Raw genomic sequence first — 20,134 nt, forward strand, 5'->3', positions numbered from 1 at the left:
TTACGGCGAGTTTGCACAAATGGTGCTAGCCTGTACTCTGGAATTAGAAAGGGGCTGGTGTCGTGGCAACGTACTCAAAGTCTTTCCGCACAGTGTGCCGACACTGCTAGTGGCTCCCCCGCTGCCCCCCGCCTGCAGCTGCTAATACCCTTAACGAGAGGAGTACCTGCTAAACGGACTTTTAATCTCAAAGGACTAGGAATAAGGTATAGGTTATTAGATAATGATAATTAACTAGCTTTACTCTATTCTTTGCTATTCTTTGCTAGTCTTTTCTATTTTTTTTTTGGTCAAAAGTCACTGGCAAGGACACTGGCCTTAAGACGGCGGGCACCCGTCACCCTGTCCTGTGTGGTGTCCCACCACACACAGGTACCTACTAGGTACCTACGCCAGAATAATACAAGTTCTCTCCCACATCTCACAATTGCCCTCTTACCCGCCTGAAGCAACCATGTCCGCCATGCCCACGCTTGGGCAGTCGGTCTGCCGCCGGCTCCCCAGCCGACCGCGAGCAACACCGCCGCGCCTCCGTACGTCCACGCCGGCCTCGACCCCACGATTCGCCTCGACCTCCTCTGGCGGCTTCGTTGGCCTGGGCCGCGCCAAGACCGCCCTTTATGCCACGACTCTCGCCGCGACGGGCTACGTCGGCTACCTCTACGTGACGGACACGCGTGCCTCCCTCCTCCACCAGCACATTATCCCGCCGCTGCTGCGCACACTCTTCTCCGACGCGGAAGATGCGCACCACATCGGCTCCCGGATCCTGCAATTCCTCTACGAGGCGAACCTGCACCCGCGCGAACGCCCCCCGCGCCACGCTGCGCCCTCGAAGCTGGCGACCGAGGTCTTTGGCGCCACCATTGACAACCCGGTCGGTATCTCGGCGGGCCTGGATAAGGACGGCGCAATGACGGACATTCTATTCGCGCTCGGCGCCGGCATCGTCGAGATTGGCGGCATCACGCCGCGCCCGCAGGCGGGCAACGAGCGGCCGCGCTGCTTCCGCGTCGCCGGGCTCGACGGCCTCGTGAACCGGTACGGCCTCAACTCGCAGGGCGCGGACGCTGTCGCCCAGCGGCTGCGCACACGTGTCCGCCGCTTTGCCAAGCAAATCGGCGCCACGGAGGAGCAGGTGCTTAATGGCGAGGCCCAGGTCCCGCCCGGCAGCCTGGCCGAAGGCCGGCTTCTCGCGGTGCAGATTGCCAAGAATAAGGAGACGGACGAAAAGGATCAGGCGGCGGTAGCGGCCGACTACGTCTACTGCGTGGAGCAGCTAGCGCGCTACGCCGACATCGTCGTCGTGAACGTCAGCAGCCCCAACACGCCGGGCCTGCGCGACCTGCAGGCGACGGAGCCGCTGACGCGGCTGTTGACGGCCGTGGTGGAGGCTGCGCGCGCGACGGACCGCGCGACGAGCCCCAAGGTCATGGTCAAGGTGTCGCCAGACGAGGACGACGACGCGCAGATGGCGGGCGTCGTCGAGGCGGTGCACCGCAGCGGCGTCGACGGCGTCATCGTCGGCAACACGACCAAGCGCCGCGCCGGCCTCGTCCCCGTGGGCACACGGCTGTCGGGCAAGGACCAGCGCGCGCTGGCCGAGACGGGTGGCTACTCGGGTCCAGCCATGTTCTCGCGCACGCTGGACCTAGTCGGCCGGTATCGCAGGATGATGGACGCGTATGCGCTCGAGGGTCAGGCGACGGCGGATCGGGGCGACGCGCGCAAAACCTTGTTCGCTACGGGCGGCGTCACGAACGGCGAGCAGGCGCTACAGGTGCTCAACGCGGGTGCGAGTGTAGCCATGGTGTACACGCACATGGTGTATGGCGGCGCGGGCACGGTGACGAGGATCAAGGGCGAGATGGAGAAGCAGCTATAAAAGACAGAGCATACGAGGAAACGAGACTAGACCTGCATGTTTGTTCAAAGGCATCATTAGATAAGAAGCAATTTCATTCATTATACGCCAAACATGTGCTTGTCAGAGTTCTTGTTCTGTATAGCTAATAATAGTTATACAAGAGACGCACGTGTAGGACGTTGGATGCATAATTCTGCATCATGTTGTGTGTTACTTGGCCCGGGTTATTACAGCTGCTATTCTTAGCGTATGCACAGCTTTCACGCTGGCCTGACGGGCCACATGCTGTTCGAGCGCAATTGCACGGTGCTATCATGGCGGCATCATTACAGTCGCATTGGCGACACATCGCGATCAATGCCCACTGTATGCCTCGTACTTGCAATCTTGTTCCATTCCTTTCTTTCCTCAGTAAAGTTTGAACTACAGTGGGTGTAGGTATCCAGTAAGGCGTCATGCATCCCCAGTCGCATTAGAGACACATCTTGATCAGTGCACCCACCGTATGCCTCGCACTTGCAATCTGATTTCATTTCTTTCTTTCGTCAGTAAAGTTTTCTTTTGTCGCTGTTTTTTGTTGCTTTGTTATCTTGTGATACTGTTTGCCTTGCTGTTGCCTTGACGTCTTGACGTCTTGACAGTCTTCACACTTCGCTCCCACTCACTAAATAAACCATGACGTTTGGATTTGGGCAGCTCAAATTCAATTCAACACGCTTCATTAGGGACAAGAATCAAATTCCCGAGCCAATGTAGCTGCCTAATTACTAGTTGGCGGATAACCGTGGCTAGGGCTAACTTTTACATCAAGTAAGACTAAAATAGGTCAACAAAACCTGTTCTCCCATGGAGAGACGAAAATGAGCAGCATTTCCCTCTTACACACTACACACACCTTGGGTGGCGCGTGTTCCGCCCTCAACCGTAGTATTCAATCAGCGCAGCAGCAGCATGGAATAACTATGTAGGCAGCGTGGTATCTAATCTACAGAGAAGACAGTGAATATAATCATAGCAACTTATTAAAGAGTGCTTCATAATGTTCAAATTCTGCCAGCAGAGGTAACATGGGGGTGCCATTCAAGACTGGCAATGCAGAGAGACGGTAAGAAATAACTCAATTGCCAGAGGAAACTGGGTTGAAAATGAACAGATTACCTACCAGGAATATCAATTCCTTAGTACAACAGTTCAGCAAACACACAGTTTGCCCGACGCAAGGCAGTAGTTCAGCCACAGGCACCGCCACTGATCTAGGTCGAGACCCATAAAATAAATTCAAGATAGCCTCTCTTCACCAAACAACGCACCACAGCACACCCAGACGCCACGCGCACCATGACCGACGACAGCAAAGGCGGCCGCATCGCCATCAAGTTTAGCGCACCGTCGTCCTCAGCCTCCAAGGCCAAGACGCCCGCCTCGTCCCTCGGCAAGCGGCCGCGCAGCACCACATCCACCCGCGCCTTTGGCGGCGGCGGCGGCGACGACTCCGACTCCGACTCCGCCCGCGGCCAGCACGAGGTCATCACCGGCTTCGGCGCCAATGGTGCCGAAACGAAGCGCGAGGAGCAAGCAGCGGCGCCCAAGAGGGAGTACGTGATTGCGCGGCAGCCCAACCGTGACTGGCGCGACGAGATCAAGGAGCAGCGCGACGCGCGGCGTGGCAAGAACCTCTTGCCCGCCGAGGCGCGCGCGGCGCAAAACAGAGAAAGCGGCGGCAGCATCACCACGGTGGATACGGCGCCAGCGGACCAGGACTCGGGTATCCAATGGGGCCTCACGGTCAAGGAGAAGCAACCCCCCCTTGCCGCCGTCGACACGGCGGCGGCGCCCACGACGGCAGCAGACACCGACGACGACAAGGCCAACGCACAGCAGCCCGCTGAGCCGGTGCCTGCGCCTCGCTCCGCCGACGACGAAGCCATGGATGCGCTCCTCGGCAAGCGACCCGCGCAAGAGGACAAGGTCATTGCGACCGAAGACGACGCCTACGCGCGCGACGTCTCCCGCGCGGGCGCCACGTCCACGCTCGCCGACTACGAAGCCATGCCCGTCGAGGAGTTTGGCGCCGCGCTGCTCCGCGGCATGGGCTGGGACGGGAAGCCCCGCACCGCCGCCGCCCCCGGTGTCAAGAAGCCCCAGGAGGCCCCGCGGCGCCGGCAAAACAGGCTCGGACTCGGCGCCAAGGCGCTCAACGAGGCCGAGGACCTCGGCGGCTGGAACCAGAAGAGCGGCGCCGGGCCGCCGGGCGGCAAGAAGCGGCCGCCAAAGCTGGCGGATTACAGGAGGGAGGAGGAGAGGAAAAAAGAGGAGCGTAGGGGGGGAGCCGCTGGCGCGCGCGAGGACAGCTACAAGCGGGAGAGGGAGAGGGAGAGGGAGGACCGGCACAGGGACCGCGAGAGGGACAATGGGCATAGACATGGGCATAGAGACCGCGATAACGAGCGGGATAGGGATCGTCGTCGTGGGGATGATCGAGATCGCAGGCGGTAACCTGGTCAAAGCAAGCATTTCTCGGCGTTATTGGCTTTCATATACTACGACACCTCAGATACCAGAAAGGAATATTGTACTGGACACGCATTTTTTTTTCCATAATCATTAACAGTTCATATGTGCTCTCGTATTTCGTTATGCACAGCTATTCATGTTTGTACACTGGTTTCCCGCCTGCCGTCCTCGCCCTTCGTCCTTTATCGCAACGTCACTCTGCCCAGCGTATCCGTCAAAATGTCCAGCGTCCCGACGGCCTGGTCGACCGTGGCCCCGTCCAGCGCCGTCTTGTCCTGCGCGCCCGCCTCGCGCAGCACGGCCGCCATGTGCAGCAGGGGCTCGACGTACCTGTGCTCGACGGCCGCGGCCATGCCCGCCGGCGCCATGTCCCGGTAGCGGTCTCCAAACACAAAGACGGCAAAGTTGGCCACTTGCAGCTGAAACGGCCAGGCCTGGGCCCAAAACTCGAGCAGCGCCTCGGCATCCTGGGCCTCGTCCTGCAGGTGCGTCAGGTCCGGGAAGAGGGCGTACTGCAGCCGCTCCAGGCCCTCGGCCGTGGCAAACTTGCCGCCGGCCCCCGCCTTGGCTTGGCGGGCGGCAATGATTTCGTCCTTGGCCCAGGAGACGGCGCACGACTGCAGCGACGCAAACATGCAATTCTCTAGGAGGTCTTCGAGGATCGCGAAGCGCTCGTCTTCAGGCGCTGCGTGCAGCACGAGCCCGGCGAGGGAAATGGCCGACTGCCGCACGCGCGGGTTGGTGTGGAACACGCCGAAGAGCGTCAGAAGGTGGTGGTAGGCCATAAAATCCGGCGCGGCGCCGGGGTCCAACAGGCGCGACTGCGTGTGTAGCCAGACGCCAATGACGATGAGCGCCTCGGCGACGCCGGGATTCTGGGCAATTTGGTCCTGCGGGCTGTCGCCGAGGAAGTTGTGCAGCAAGGCCTGGTGGTGCGGGAAGATGTGAAAGTCGGGGACCGAATACTGCGCGTCAAAGAGATCCGTGGCAAACATCCAGTAAGCAACGAGCGCGGCCAGGCCGCCCGTTGCCAAGCCCAGGGCCTCGGGCTTGGCGCTATCGAGCTCGCCGGACAGCGGATCGGTGCAGATTGGCGAGGCGGCAAACGCTTCCTTGACGGCATCGGACGAGAGCTTGGAAAGTCCAACATCGCCAGCCAGTGACTATTCCAAGATTCCAAGTTAGTCCAACGGGCAGCAAATCTCGGTCTCTGCCACCACTTACCACTAATTGGCCAATCAGGCTATCCCTGGCCTGCAATTCGTCCACGTCCTTGAATGCCTGCATCTGCGTCATGCGCCCCAGCACAATCTTTTCTGGGTACGTGAATTCGAGCAGCCTCGCCGGCCACTCGAGCGCGTTGGCGTTGACAAACGCTTCCAGGACGCACGTCACAAATGACTGCAGCAGCCGCTGCACAAGCGCTGGCTCGCCGGCATCCTGAGCGCTGCCTTCGCTGCCCTCGGGGTCCGGTGCGCTTCGGCTCGCATCACCCGCTTGGAAAGACGACGTCCGCGAGACGGCGACGATGCTAGACTTGCGCGTCGGTAGCGGCGGCCGCTTCTGTCCGGAGAGTGATCGCACGAGCGCGATGACGGCCGCCGTGGCCTCGGGACTGGCGCCGTCGTAGCTGCGGTATACGGTATCTAGTGTGGTGTGCAAGAAGCGCGAGGGCTCTTTGACTCGAAGTCGGTTGTGCAAAACGACCAACATGCCACACAGGGTGACGAACTGATGCGCGGTCGGCACCTTGTTTTTGTCGCTTTTGTGCTTATCGCCAGTACCCTCCTCAGCACTTTCTTCTTCATCTTCGTCTTCTCTAGCCTCGGTCGCCCCCTTTTCCATCACCTCTAGCACCTTGAGAATAACCTCGCGGGGGTTGCCCAGATGTGCCACCCTCTCCAGGCATGCCTCGCTGCCAGGTACCGCAATCAGCATCTCGACGAGGTCCCAACCAATCTCGCTCGTCAGTTCCACGTCATCGAGAATGTCCCGCAGAGCCGGTAGGATCTCTGGCGTTAGAGACATTTCGATAATTGTGAGGTAGGTTGCCGCGTCTGTGGCCGGCGGCTTGCTCTCTTGCAACCGTTTGACGGCATCATCAGTCGTCGTTGTCGCCATGGTTCGGCAGGGCGCTAATATCTCTCTCTATCGGTATATGTGCTTGTGCAAGTGAAACAACTTGTGAACAGCCTGATGGCTTGTCTATGAGCTGAAATTTGAAAATACGTGCAAGTAATGACGCTTGCGACAATCACAAGCTCAGAGGTGGCGGGGAGCTTCCCTCCTGCCCCGCTTTAGCGATCTCGAGACACCGAACACAGGTTGAAATCGGTTACGCAACCACAAGCCACCTTTATCCATTATTCATCGTGAGACATCCTTCAGGCTCGTATGGCACCACTGAGATCCACTGTATCTAATTACGACACTGTGGACGCCGGTCGGCGCCTGTCTCCATGCTGCACAACGTGGGCTTTATGCAAGATAATTACTACCCTGCAATGGGTGATATGTGTAGCGTGTTGAGTCTGAAAACGGAAAGATATCACACGCCTGGGTGACTTTACCTCTAGACATTTCTGTCTTTTTTCTTCGATATTAGTTATATACTCGTGCTGCACATGTTGTCCCACCAGGAGGGCCAATTATAACCACGTCGACAACTCTAACAAATCTATCCAGATCGAGAGTCTACTAGCAACCTTATCCAGCTCCGGGATTCCATACGTTAAAATCGAGTGCCCTTGACCCTGTTATTGGAAGATAAGATGTACATGCTGATAGAAACGTGATCCCGCGGCTGAGGGTCTATTGTAAACTAAGACCCTTCAACGGGACGAGATGTTGTGTCACAGTGTTCATCTGGACTGTTGAGCAGTGCTCTTTACAGATGCTATACAAAATACTAATATCATGCCATTTTTACCCATTGCTACCTTATACACACAGTAATACACTAGATAATCATACAAGCCCAAGACACTCCAGACCCATGCATATAACCAAAATGGAAGTAAAAGAGCAATGCCGAACAATATCCATGTAGCACACAAAGAAAATGATAACATAAGGGGTATCCTGTACAGAGCAACACATCTCGCTACACTCTCCAGCTGGGGCGCGAACCCTTTGTCGTGTTCTTGGCCCACGTCCACTTGCCCTTGGCGCCACGGTTCGAGTTGCCCATGGCCTCGGCCACCGAAATGGGCTCGTCCATGGGCACGAGCTGCGGGTGTGCACGGTACGGCAGCACCGACTTGAGCGAGCGCTTGCTGATCTGCTTCTCTTTGGGCAATTCCTCCTTGCGCACATCCTTGATAATATCCCGCAGCTCGGCATCATCACTCACAATCTGCGCCTTTAAAAACGGCATACCGTCACCGCCCACCACATCCCGGATGGCCTGCATTACCGGCACGCGGGGCGTATACTGGATGGCATCGAGTCTCGGCGCGTGCGCCGCGTCGGGTACAATCGCCGGGTCCAGCCGCGCCGCGTCACCCTTGGCCAGCAGTGTCGCAATGTCGAGGCTCTCGCCGGGCGGGATGGCGGTCGGGTGGCTGGGCGTGACACACTCCATGTCCACCTCCTTGCGGAGGACGTGGTCGACGTCAATGGCAGAAAAGTAGGCGCACGACTGCGGCAGGTCATGGATGCCGACCTGCTGCGCAAAAATGGCGCGCGTCCACACATTGGCGACCTGCAGTGCCATGGCGGCGCGGTACCGGTCCTCGTCCTTGACCAGGTAGCGGATCTCGTCATGCACAGTAATGGCGAGGCGCGCATCAATGGCGAAGCGCCGTACGAGGTAGTCCATGGCGACGATGAGCAGGTGCAGGTAGTCGACGCCCGATGACTGGATAGCCCAGTTGATGCGCGAGGTGAGGTAGCCGCCCTTGCTGATGAAGCGGCCCATCAGGGCCTCAGTAATGCCGGCGCCGAGGACCGGCGTGCGCGGTCGCTCTTGCTCGGCAAACTCCTCAAGCTTGTTAAAGACAAATGACTCGGTGCCGCCGCGCCAAAACGGCCGCTTGTACAGCGTCTTTCGGTTCGTCTTGGTGCCCTTTGTGCTCGCGTACAATTTCGACGCCGTCTCCATCGTCTGCCGCTCTGACAGTGCGGGGTTGAACTGGCGCAGCAGAGTTGCGGCAAATTTGAGGCCGGCGCCATAGATGCGGCCGTAGTTGAACACCTTGGCGTCGTTGCGGGTGATGCCGAGGATGGAGGCCGTGCGCGAGTGCAGGTCTGTGCCGGCCGACTTGGTGCCCTCGAGTGTCATGAAGCCGACGGCGTTGCCGCCGTGCAGCTGAAAGGTGGCGTCGCCAATGAGGCTGGCGATCCATAGCTCCTCCGAGTCCACGTCGGCACCGACGAAGCTGTAGCCCGCGGGGGCGCGCACCATGGCCTTGAGCTCGGAGCCAACACGGTTCTTCTTTGCGTTGCTGGCTGTGAGCCACGTGTTTTCCACCGCGCGTCGCGTAATGGTGCCCATGGGAATAATTTGCGGTAGGATGAAGCCGAGGCCGTTGGCTGCAGACTCGGCGGACTTGTCGGCGTTGGGCAAGTCTTGCTTCCGGACCACCATTTGGGACATGATTCTGTCGCGGGCGCTGATCCAGTACGAGCACGAGGCATTCATTTCGAGGGCCTCCTTGGCATACGAATACTCCGAGGACAGTGTACCATTCTCAAAATAGGGGAGGTAGCCCTTGGCCATGGGGTTCGCGCAGCGGGCGGTAGGGCCGTCCTTGTGTGGAAGCTTGAAATAGGCATGTCGTTTGTCGTCACGCAGCGTCGCATCGGCTTCTTCAAACTGGCACTGTATCATTTGCTTGTCGATATACTTTTGCGCGTTGCAACGATCTGTTTCAAAGGTCCAACCATACTTGTCGGACCAAACGAGAGGGTTGCCATCCCAGGCCATTCTCAGCAGCAGCGGGGCGATTCGAGTTCGCACTGTAATGCTGATGGGAGCGTCATTCTTTGAAAATAGGTCCTTGTACCATTGCGGGCAGCCGGGCTTTTTCTGTCGGGCAGCCGGTCTAGGAAGGTCGCCCTTCTTTTTGCCCTTGACCATGCGAATTTCTTGGCCCGACCAGTCGAGCTGCTTCATCCACGGATCGTTTTGCCACTTTTCGGGGTCGTTTTTGATTTCGAGCGCCTTGTCCGTCAAGGCAACGAGTCTCTCTTGGACAGCGTCGGAAAGTTCATGATACGTGGCTTCGGTGTTGGCAATGTATGCGTCCCAAGAATTGTTGACGGGGAGGATGACGGAGGAAAGATGGCGGAGAGCAGCAAAGCTGACAGGGTGCGGGCAGGTGTCGAGGAAGTTGGGAAAGACAATCTTATAGACGCGATGCGTAATGGCAACGTCAGCAGCGCAATAGTCGAGGAGGGGGTCGAGCTTGGCGAGAATCTCGGACTTGTTTAATTCGCCAAAGTCGTCGCGGATAGCCTTGTCCATGTTGACGTCGAGATGAAATTTGGCGACGTCTCGCAAAGAGTTGACGGAGCTGCGCTCAACCCAGAGCTCTTCCTCTTCATGCATGCTTCTGTTGCTCAAGAGCTCGGCGAGCTCGTGGTCGGGGGTCTGGCTGGCGACTCGTTCACGCAGCTCTCGATTCTTCCTGTGCTTCATCCAAGTTGGTCGCTGTTGTGAGCACATGCCATTGACAGCAACGTGCAGTGACATTGTATCCATGAATGAGTTTCTGGTCTGCTTGATGTCGTACTCTTCGAGGATACGGGCACGATCGAAGCCGACATTGTGGCCGACGATGAGTCTGTCCGTGGTTGGATCGCCAAGGGGAATGAGGTGCTTGTCATTCTCAGTCTCACCCAGAAGCCATGGCGAGAGCCAGGCATACCAGGCTGTAGGTCCTACGGCGCAGGCCATGACGGCATATGGGCTCTCCTTCCACATGACTTCGGTATCGAAACACAGGGCGGACTCGTCAGGCGCGTCGACCTGTTCGGTACGGCCATCGGGGTAGTACTTGGTCCAGCCGCTGCGGCGAATCCATTTGCGAGGCTTGGGAGGCGCGTTGGCGCGCGAAAACTGCTTGGCGAGAGTAAGGTACGGCTCGGCGCAGTCAAGGCCCAGCTTATAGAAGTGCTCGTCGAGAGTGCGACCTTGGAGGGCAGGGAGGTCGAATGCTACGGGGGGCGCGTCGTCGGTATTCTTGCCGAGTAAATCATGGCGCCTCAGATGATCTCTGGATAATTGTACAAGTTCTTGTGGTGGAGGAGTTGCGCCGTCGGGGAATATTTGATCATAGACATGTGTGCTGAGCTGTTGAACGCCAATTTCGTTGTATCGAGCAGTGGATGGTACTAGAAGCGACTGGTTAGTGGGGAGCACGCAAGAGGTGACGCGTGGCGAGGGTCGCCGGACATGACATACGGGCGAGAGATTGGCTCTTTTCGGATCTGGCATCTGCGGTGACAGATGCGAGGTGTCGCGGACAGCTAGTCGCAAGTAGTCGACAGTTCGCGCCATGTCGCACGAGGCGCAATCTGGCGGACGCGGCACGCTGGAGGTGGCCGGCGGCAGGATGAAAGGCGCGCATTGCTATAAATCCGTCATGTCGAGCGCCGACGATGCAGCATAACGAGGATGAAGAAGTGATGGAGGGGAAAGGGGTGAGCCTAACTAATGGCGGGGGAGAGGCGGGAGGTGAACGCGTAGGTACAGACAGGTACAAATTAGTTGAAGGGGGTTTTCGGTTTGCTGCGAAATTGGTTAGCGCGAGGATGCATTTGACAGGGATGGCGAGGGGGCTGCTTACCCTGTATCTGGAAATAGTGGACCCGGCATTCGTGGGGCATGCAGGGCGGCGGAACGGAGCTACAAAGCCGGATGGACAAAGCGAACGCAGCGAGGCTGCGATAACTAGTTATAATGTTGGGATTTATTAGAGTGTAAAGGGAGGGGTTGGCAGTGACAGAAACTGTCGCGGGTCGAGTGCTGTGCCTAAAAACAGCCCCCTCGGGTACCTACCTATGTACCTGTATACTTGTAAATGTTAGGTACCTTGGCTCAACATGGCTACATTGACTGTTGTGCATCTTATTACGACATCTGATGTGAATGATAAGGCATAAAATATATACGCGATGATTTGTTACAACTTATGAGATTGTGAAGTACTCCTTTATTATGTAGCTCTGTAGAACGTAAGTTTGTTACTCGGGCTTCCATACCTCATATCCAGGTAGGTACCTAGGTAGGCAGGCACTTTCTTACGTACCTACCTATTCTTGCGCTGAGCTACATATGGCCTGGCGCTCACATCAGTATGGGTGACCATCACAGGCGTCGTGACGAGGCGTATGTACAAGCCAATACAAACCACGCGCTTCTGTTGATAATGGCCGGAACATCCTATAGCTGCATAGACGACAAAAACGAGAAAAGAATAACTATAAATTCTCGTCGAGAATCATGAGAGCCAAGTTGTCGACTCTTCCATTAATAATTACTGCCCAGATGCGGATCCCCAGCCGATAAATAGTGCCTGACCACCTCGCCTTTGTTTTAGCGCCAGCTTTTGCCTCGTGTGGGCCTCTGAGTACTCGTGAACAAATGGCCACCAAACCGCCATACAATGCTGCTCAGAATGACATGGAACTACCGGTTTCCCGCCCTGGCTCTGCGGCCTGAATCAACCGTCCTTCACCTTCTCCCCTCCCCACCACCGTCCCTCGGAAATCCTCCTCACCTCTCTTGCCTCACGCAAAACCCAGACTGGGGCGTTGTCGCCATGATTCCCGACCCTTTCACCTTTGCCCCGACAACAGCACGACTTCTCCTAGGCTAACATTGCCTGCCTGCCTCTGGCCCCTCATCGCGGGGCTTGGCCGCCACCACCCTCCGCGCCTCACCACAAGTACATCAGAAAACTCCTGCCTTCACTTTGCCGCTACCGCCACACCAGGCACCCAGGCCGCCGGCCACCATGTCGCTTGCTTCTGCGTCGCCGAGGAGAGCCTCGCTCGACTCCGACATCATCCTCATATCGACCTCGCCGCTGTCCACCGCCACCCGCACTCCTCACCACCACCAGCAACATCGGCATCATCAAGCCTTGCAGCCACCCGCCACCACCACCAGCACCTTGCCACCTGCCCGGTCCTCGTCACCGCGGCACCACGCCCACGTCTCCTCAGCGCCCCCCAATACCCACGCGAGCCCGCCAAGCCATCTTAGCAATCCCCTCTCGCCACTGCCCCGACGTCGCCGCCGACACTCGCCCTCGCAGCAGCAGCATCGTGGTGCCACGCAACCCGACTTGAGAATAGCAGGCACCAGCCCTTCGCGAACGCCGCCTGGAGCCACGCCTTACGACGAGCCAATTATCTTCTCCGAGCTGCTCCGCGACGCATATCAACCCTTACGATTCCCATTGTTGCGCATTTCGCCCGACGACGACTTGTACCAAGACGACAGCTACATCGACCCTCACCACGCCGCCACGACCACTACCCAGACCAACGAGCACTGCATGGGGCGCGCAAACGACGCACCCGATTCGCCCTCCCAGCAGCTGCTGGCCGGTCCCTCTGCCAACACCACGCAAAATACCGACTTTTCACTGCCCGAGACGCAGTACTCGCACCTCTTCAACGATGGGTTCGACGACATGCAAGGCACCGATACAGCAGCCACGTCCTTCTCCGAATCTATGCCGCCACCGCCTACGCTGCGACGCGGGCCGTCAGATCAATTCCCACCGTCGCCTCAGAGGCAGCGACAAGGTCAAACGGGGCGTCGTCGTGAGCCCAAACAGGAGCCCGTCAAACCGCTCGGCCCTAACGAAGACTTGTTTGGGGACCTTGTGACCGTGCCGCCGGCCGCGCCCAAGAACGTCCTCGACGCCGATGACCTCCTCACCTTTGACCTGACCGAAGGGGCCGACATCCCCCCAGAGCTGAGGCCGGCCGTCATTGACAACCGTGTCAAGATTGCCGCGTTTCAATGTGCCATCTGCATGGATGACGTCGCTGGCCTGACAGTTACGTATTGCGGTACGCTTTCCCATGCCCCTCTCCTATCCAACCTGCTCATGCCCGCTCAATTTCCTTACTGACGCCGTATCAGGGCACCTCTTTTGTGCTCAGTGTCTGCATCACTCTCTCGACGTCGAGTCCACCAAGGGTAAGTGCCCAATGTGCCGCTCCAAAATCGACATGAAGCCTCGCGAGTCCTACAGCAGCAAGACAAAGGGTTTCTGGCCCCTCGAGCTTAAGCTCATGACGATGACGCGAAGAGGAAAGCGAAAAGCCGACGACATTTCCAAATAGTTGTTGCTCCCCTCCCCTTCTTTGCCTGTTTCTTCATCCTTTTTTGGCTGTACAAAAAGACATTACTGCATCGGGCTACGCGGCGCATGGCTTGGACTTTTCCCACTTTCTCGGTCCAAGTGGCGAACATTATAGACACACCCATATTCTTCCTCTCTTTTTTTCACAATGGCATAGTTTTGGGCGTTTCATTTTCTCCAGCAAGGGAAAAGGCGATATCGGATGCTGGCTCGTAACACGGGGCCTTGGCTGAGCATTCTGGCAGGATATACATACCCCTTTCCTCGACGGCGATATCCTCGCGTTGAGACTGAATTTTGGCGTTTAACTTTCTCGGCGTTGGAGGCACGCGCAAGTGAACACTCTTCCTTAGTGTACATATATTTCTACGGGATATAGGCTAGAACAAGCAGCATATTTGCTAGAATGAGCAGCCACACAGTTTCCTTCGCTGCGATGACCGGGGCAAATTCCTACCTGTTTCCCGCCGTTTGTCAATTATCTCTGGTCTTGCTGCTTGAATGTTTCTTCGCTATCCAAATTTTCACCTAACTAATACAGGAACTACACAGATCAAATCGATGACATGCTAGGTCTCCCAAGGTATCCACGTGAACGGCCGTTCCCAAGGTACTTTGGTTTTACAAATCAAAAAATATCTTCTTGAAATACTGTGTCCACTGCAGGAAAAAAAAAGGTACAGAAAAAGGGACTAATATTTGAAACAAGAAAACTCCCGTTACCCTTCTTTTTCGTGTCAACGCCCCCCTCTCTATCAAACACTTTCAGCGGGCAAGCATCCTAATGGAAGAGTTTGCGGGTGGTTTTTAGCTCCGGAATCGCCTCGTTATCAAACTACGCAAACAGTCAGTACTTCATTCTCTCTTTTTCCTTTACAAGTTTGTTGTTTGGCCAATGTGCAAAAACTCACCTCGATGAATCCCGTCGCGGCAATGACCACCATAAAGGCATCCGCCAGCTCCTCTACCTTGTTCTCAAGCACCCCGGTGCCGTCGGCGCCGTCCGCGTGCGCGCCAATGCCCGCGCTGCGTTTGAGCGTGTGCGCGACGAGCATGCGGTGGTCGGTGAGGAACTTGCGCCCCTGCACGATGCTGTGGCTGCCGCGGCACAGGAGCGCCGCACCAATGATGCGCACAATCTTAGCTAGCAGGTCATAGTGGCGCTCGAGAGCACGCGAGTCGTCGCCGCGCAACTGCTGCAGCTCCGGGTCGGCCGCAAAGAGGCCTGACAGCTCGACGATGCGGATGATGCTAGCGTGGAGCACGTACTGCGCGCCCGCGCGCGTCTGCGCCAGCTGCAGCAGCAGCGCCAACTTGGCGTCGAGGTGGTTCTGCTGGCCCGCGTCGCCTCGCGCACACACGCCATGCCAGTCCGCCATGACGCTGCGCAGCGTGTCCACCGCGATGCCGATGAAGTTGAGCCGGTTCAGCATGTCCACCACATACTCATCGCCCTCTTGTCGGCCCACGTTGACGAGCACGTTAAATAAGATGTACACGGCCGCCTGGCTGCTAGGCTCGCCGCAAATTGCATCATCGCACATGGCGCTGATGAAGCGCTCGCCGTAGACACGCACCGTCTTGATGATTTGCATGTTGAAGCTGCTCTTCGTCTCGTCGGGTGCCCCAGTGATGTATCGGTAACAAATTTCGTAGTAGACGGCACGTAGCTCTTGCCCGCCCGCCCACTTGCTGATGGCTTGTAGGCATATTTCAAAGAGCTGAAATAACTTGTCGTGTATGAGGTTGCCAATGGCCCTTCCTTGCTTGTCGGCTGTGCTCGATTCCTTTAGGTCTAGGCGCGAAAGCAGAATCCTGGCGAGGTTGGCGAGGTCCATGGCCTCTACCGGGCGGTCAGAAGCAAATAACTCTAGGCTGGGAAGAATGGCCTGCAGCGTTTGCAAGAAGAATGTGGTGCGGGCTGTTCCCTCAAAGTCGTTGCACTCAACCATGATGAGAAGCAGTTTCGTCCACGACCTCAGCACTTCTAGGCTCTGTCGAGCTAGCTGCTGCTGGCGATCGGTCGATGCCAGATGCTCGTGAATCATTACCTCTTCCCTTTCAATTGCCGCAATACTCTGAGTTGTTGCTAATACCTCCTTGAATTGGCCTCGGCTCTTTTCGTTTCGCTTTATTAAGAGCATTTCCTTTACGCGGTCGAGGTTGTGCATGCGGTTGCCGTCTCCATCATCCTGTAAGCAAATTGTGATATCGAGATCTTGGTAGAACTCTATTTGAGGGTTGGGCACTTCCCATAGATTTGATGGTAGTGGGAAGTCGTACAAGTCGAAAATTGTAGGCGTCTGAATGCGCTCGTTCTCATCGTCGAGTATCTGGCCATTCAGCGCCTCGAAAATACGTCGTTTGACGCTTGGCATGCGGCCCTGCGATATCATGCACAGCTCCATCGCAAAATACTCCAGCACCATCCGCCTCAAGACGAGAAAGTCTGACAAAGCAAGGGATCCGGACGTCAACGGGAAGTACGCCACGGCCACGTCCTGACCCTCCCACGGAATGTTGGGTTGAATGATGGTCTCGCGAACCAGCAGATGGAAAAAGAATTCGTTGTCCCGTAGTTCCTGTATGACAAGCTTTGATGAGAGGGGAGAGCTCCAGAGTACCTGCATAATGCGCATTGCTCTGCGTTTGAGTGAAATGAGCGGCCCCCTCATACCTTGAGCATCCGCCGAGGGCAACTCCATCAATAGGCTTATCAAGGTGTGGAATAGCGAGAACCTCTTAGCGAATGCGCCGCCATTTTCAATTGACAGAGAGTCAGCGCCGCATTTGAAGCCTAGAAGCAAATGTGCAATTGTTGGACGTTTCGGAGTCTCTTTCAGGCATTGTAGGAGAAAATCAAGAACATAGCACTTTGTGATATAGCTTGTCGAATCAGCCTCTCGGCCAGGTTCCAGGGGAGCCTGTAGCTCGGAAATGAAGGCTCTTGCTATGGATTCGTGCTCGCCATTGGCTTCCATTGCAACAACAGCCTTGTTCCGATGACCAGCCCGAGCCGAGCCCGACCATTCGGACGCGATTCTAGAAGAAGACGACATTCTACCGAGAAGCTGTAGACATGCGAGCGTAAGTTCAGAATGACCGATGCCGCAGTAGTTGCCGAGGTCCACTACCAAGCTCAGCCGTGTGACAAGTCCATCTCCAAAAGATGCGTATGGGGCATTAGCAACCGGCTGTCGTTGGGGGTTGTTCTTTTTTATTAAAGGTCGCACCAAGTCCAGATACGTCGTCTCGAGATCCATGACCTTGGAAATGAGCTCGACGGCCCGGAGGACACCCAGAATGAGGGGCGAGTCAGGAGCCGCATTACCCACTTCCATTGGCGTTTGATGGATGGAATTGAAGAGAGCTGTCATCACTTTGTCATTGTACATCCACTCCATAACCCTGGCGAATGGATGCTTGGTGACATATGTTGCCAAGTCGACCGTGGCAATGGAGGAGTCAATAGCAAGATTGGTGGCATTAGCCATGACGATGAGGTCTTCGTTGAACGTATTCAGACAAGTCAACATGAACTCAAGGCATGTGAGTCGTAGAACTCGCGTTTGGTAAATGTCCTGGAGATCTTGCGACTTGGTAGCAAACACTTGGCCGACAACGAAGTCAACATATGCTTCGATGCCCCGGGCGGATGCTCCGAGAGTGTCACCAAATGGAAGTGAGTCATTGAGGGGACTCTCATCAACTGCAGGTGATACTAGAGCTAACAGAAGCTTCGTAAGCGCTTCCGGCTCCTCGAAACCGTTGCTCATCTCATCTAGAATGCGATCCATGGAAACAATAGGCTGTGCCTGCCCTTGCCGTAAAGATCCACTTGGATGTGCAAGAGGCTGAGTATATTGGCCCGTACTCCAATTGTCCAGGCACAGCCACATGAGGTTGCTCTCCTCTAACGTTTTTCGCGTAATCAACGCTTTCAGCGCCATGAATATACAGCCGCGGAGTCGTGATGGTATTTGGCTACTGGCAAGCTCGAGAAATTTGTCAACAACGGAATATTCGGAATTCCGTAGCAAAAATTGTCGGGCAGTCTCGCTTTCAGATGCCAGTTTGGTCATGAGCCGTAGGTAGCATTCCAGCATCATTGCAGATTCAGGCTCCGTCTCCACCACATCTGTACTGGGTTTCACGTTACGGTAACGTGTCGTGGGTGTGGCCATGGGCTTTTGCTTAATCTTTTCCGCAAAGAACTCTAGCTCACGGAAGATCTGCGACCACGTAAGCGATTGCGTTCGTCGCATCTTCCCAGACGAATGATGACCCTCATCTAGCAGAAACTCGTGGGCTGCTGTCGCACACTCGTCGTTTTCAGAGATTGCTTGCAGCATTTCGCAAAATGCGGCGACCAGCGGTGTCGATGCGCGCCGCGATGCCCAGTGCATAAAACCGGCCATATTGCTATCCGGATCTGTCCAGAAAGCAGCCGCCGAATCGGGACGGCGTTCATAGGCGTATGCAATTATCAGGAGAAAACGCTCTAGGTCGAGGTCCTGCTCATGGACTTGGCTGAGCTGGCGTTGCTCGTCTTCCTCAACTCGGAGTTTGCGTAGAACATCAGGCATGTTGGAAATGAAGGACTCGACGAATAATTCCAATTGGCACATGAAGCGCAGCTGAAGGTAGTCGGAGAATTGAACAACATCGGCGGGAAGTGGCGTCGACTTTCGTTGTAGCCATTTGCGCATGCCTGCTCGGACAGGGTCATGCCAGTCGGGTGCGCGAACATCTGTTGCAGCGGTCAACAGAAAATCAAAGGCGCCATCCTTCAAGGCATCCACAAAAGCCTTCGACCTCTCGCGATCTTCCTTGACTACCTCAGAGTCAGGCAGGCCAGACGGTTCGTCGGCCCAGTAGCCCGAATACTCTGCCAGCCACCAGGCCTTGAACGCGGCCTGAAGGTACGGCAGTGGCCAAGCGGAGTCATCCGCGGCGGCAAAAAGCTTCGAATGAATATCTTGAGCTCGGGTGAGATCCATACCGCTCTCTGGAGAGCCGAACTGGACAGTGAATGCACCAAGAGCAGGCAGTAAATGTACTAGCAGGCAATCGTATTTATCAGTCCGCTTCAAGATACCAACAAAGTTCATGAAATCAGCGGTTTCAGCCTGCCTCTTGGAGACGGCTCGACAGAGAATCACAGCCAAAGATTCATGCTGCTGAATAAGACTGATGCGCGAATACTCGACAGTCTCCATTTCCTCGGACATGATAATTTGCCCCATTGCCTGGGCGGCCGCAATTTTGTCGCCCAACTTTTGCAAAGATGTTTTTATTTCGGCCATAGCAGTCATGTATCGTGGTACGTTGCGCTTCTGACCAGTCGCGCTGGCTTGCAGCATACGTGCTTCGACGTAAGCTTTGATGCCATCGAGGGGAGTCGACTCCTCATCGTTGTTTTCGAGTGAGTAGATTTCGAAGAGAAGGCGCAAAATGTCGAGCGCGTATTTTCGCTGCTGATGAAAACGAATGATGGCGCATTCAAAAAGTGGCCGACCGAGTATCGGAATGTCATCATGAGAGTCGAGAAGGAAACGCGCGGCATCAAGTTCTTCGATTTCGAGCTCGTCCGCGAGGATCAACGCGTCTCGCTGGAAGTCGTCATTGATAGAGAATTCGGTTCCGTCGAGAACAATTTTTCCTGTCAAATGTCAGCAAATTTTGGGAAGAAAATATGCCTGGGGTGTCCTGGCGTACCAGACTTGATCGAGTTTCTGCTCTCTTCGCTCCTCCGTGGGCGCTCCCACACTCGCTCGAGCTCACGCTCAAAGTTTTCGACGAGGGCTTCGTTGTCGATGGTACTCCCGTCGCCATGACCTTCGTTTAGAGCGACAAGCTCTCGGTGGAACGCCTGCAGCGCATCCAAAATCGTCATATCGGCCATTGTGGCAGTCTCAATCCGTTCGCATGGTGGGATAGGAACGCGCGACAAGTTCAACAGGGTGGCAGAGCTTCGCGACGCGGTTTTTACGCGCAATATTGCGCAAAATGTCCCACAAATTTGTGTGAGGCGATATCTGTAAGTCGGGGAGCTAATAGATTCAATGCTGAAATAGGTTATTGCCGTCAATCTGCCGATGTTGTTGATGTTGGACTGCCCAGTAAACAAGAGTTCGTGGGCGGTGAAGATTTCTGCCGCCACCTCGGAACCGCCAAGCTGGTGAGCAACGGCCACCCGTTCTATGTCTGGCGTTTGTACCTACGTAGCTACCTAGGATGGTACCTAGGGAGGCTGCACAATATGTGCGCCCAATACTGCTGCATATGTCTACTTGGGACAATAAAGGTTGTCTATTTTGGCCGTGTAAATTTTCAGCCCGACAGCGTGGATATGCCTACTGAAAACACCACGACGTGACGGAGACTGTGTGTTACTGTTGGCCAACGGCCGACGACGACACTATCG

The 20,134-nt window shown here is 56.0% G+C and overlaps 5 protein-coding genes across 5 annotated transcripts; 2 read left to right on the forward strand and 3 right to left on the reverse strand.

Moving 5' to 3' along the window:
• Window positions 1-454: 454 nt before the first annotated feature.
• On the forward strand, window positions 455-1,885 carry CCM_07548 (dihydroorotate reductase PyrE, putative; the record flags this gene model as incomplete). The annotated part of the gene is made up of 1 exon (XM_006672689.1): window positions 455-1,885. One exon carries the CDS (start codon window positions 455-457, stop codon window positions 1,883-1,885), a length of 1,431 nt encoding a protein of 476 aa, XP_006672752.1.
• Window positions 1,886-3,205: 1,320 nt separating this feature from the next.
• Window positions 3,206-4,363, forward strand: CCM_07549 (G-patch domain protein (Spp2), putative; the record flags this gene model as incomplete). Its single annotated transcript, XM_006672690.1, has 1 exon — window positions 3,206-4,363. One exon carries the CDS (start codon window positions 3,206-3,208, stop codon window positions 4,361-4,363), a length of 1,158 nt encoding a protein of 385 aa, XP_006672753.1.
• A 200-nt stretch (window positions 4,364-4,563) lies between these two features.
• Window positions 4,564-6,502, reverse strand: CCM_07550 (uncharacterized protein; the record flags this gene model as incomplete). Its single annotated transcript, XM_006672691.1, has 2 exons — window positions 4,564-5,544; window positions 5,606-6,502. The coding sequence occupies 2 exons, from the start codon at window positions 6,500-6,502 to the stop codon at window positions 4,564-4,566; spliced, it is 1,878 nt and encodes a 625-aa protein (XP_006672754.1).
• Window positions 6,503-7,484: 982 nt separating this feature from the next.
• CCM_07551 (DNA polymerase gamma) lies at window positions 7,485-10,953 on the reverse strand (the record flags this gene model as incomplete). The annotated part of the gene is made up of 2 exons (XM_006672692.1): window positions 7,485-10,717; window positions 10,788-10,953. The coding sequence occupies 2 exons, from the start codon at window positions 10,951-10,953 to the stop codon at window positions 7,485-7,487; spliced, it is 3,399 nt and encodes a 1,132-aa protein (XP_006672755.1).
• Window positions 10,954-14,488: 3,535 nt separating this feature from the next.
• On the reverse strand, window positions 14,489-19,612 carry CCM_07552 (nuclear pore complex subunit Nup192, putative; the record flags this gene model as incomplete). Its single annotated transcript, XM_006672693.1, has 3 exons — window positions 14,489-14,542; window positions 14,619-19,369; window positions 19,426-19,612. 3 exons carry the CDS (start codon window positions 19,610-19,612, stop codon window positions 14,489-14,491), a joined length of 4,992 nt encoding a protein of 1,663 aa, XP_006672756.1.
• Window positions 19,613-20,134: the final 522 nt, after the last annotated feature.

Source organism: Cordyceps militaris, assembly GCF_000225605.1.
Source record: "Cordyceps militaris CM01 unplaced genomic scaffold CCM_S00006, whole genome shotgun sequence".
Classification (NCBI taxonomy): domain Eukaryota; kingdom Fungi; phylum Ascomycota; class Sordariomycetes; order Hypocreales; family Cordycipitaceae; genus Cordyceps; species Cordyceps militaris.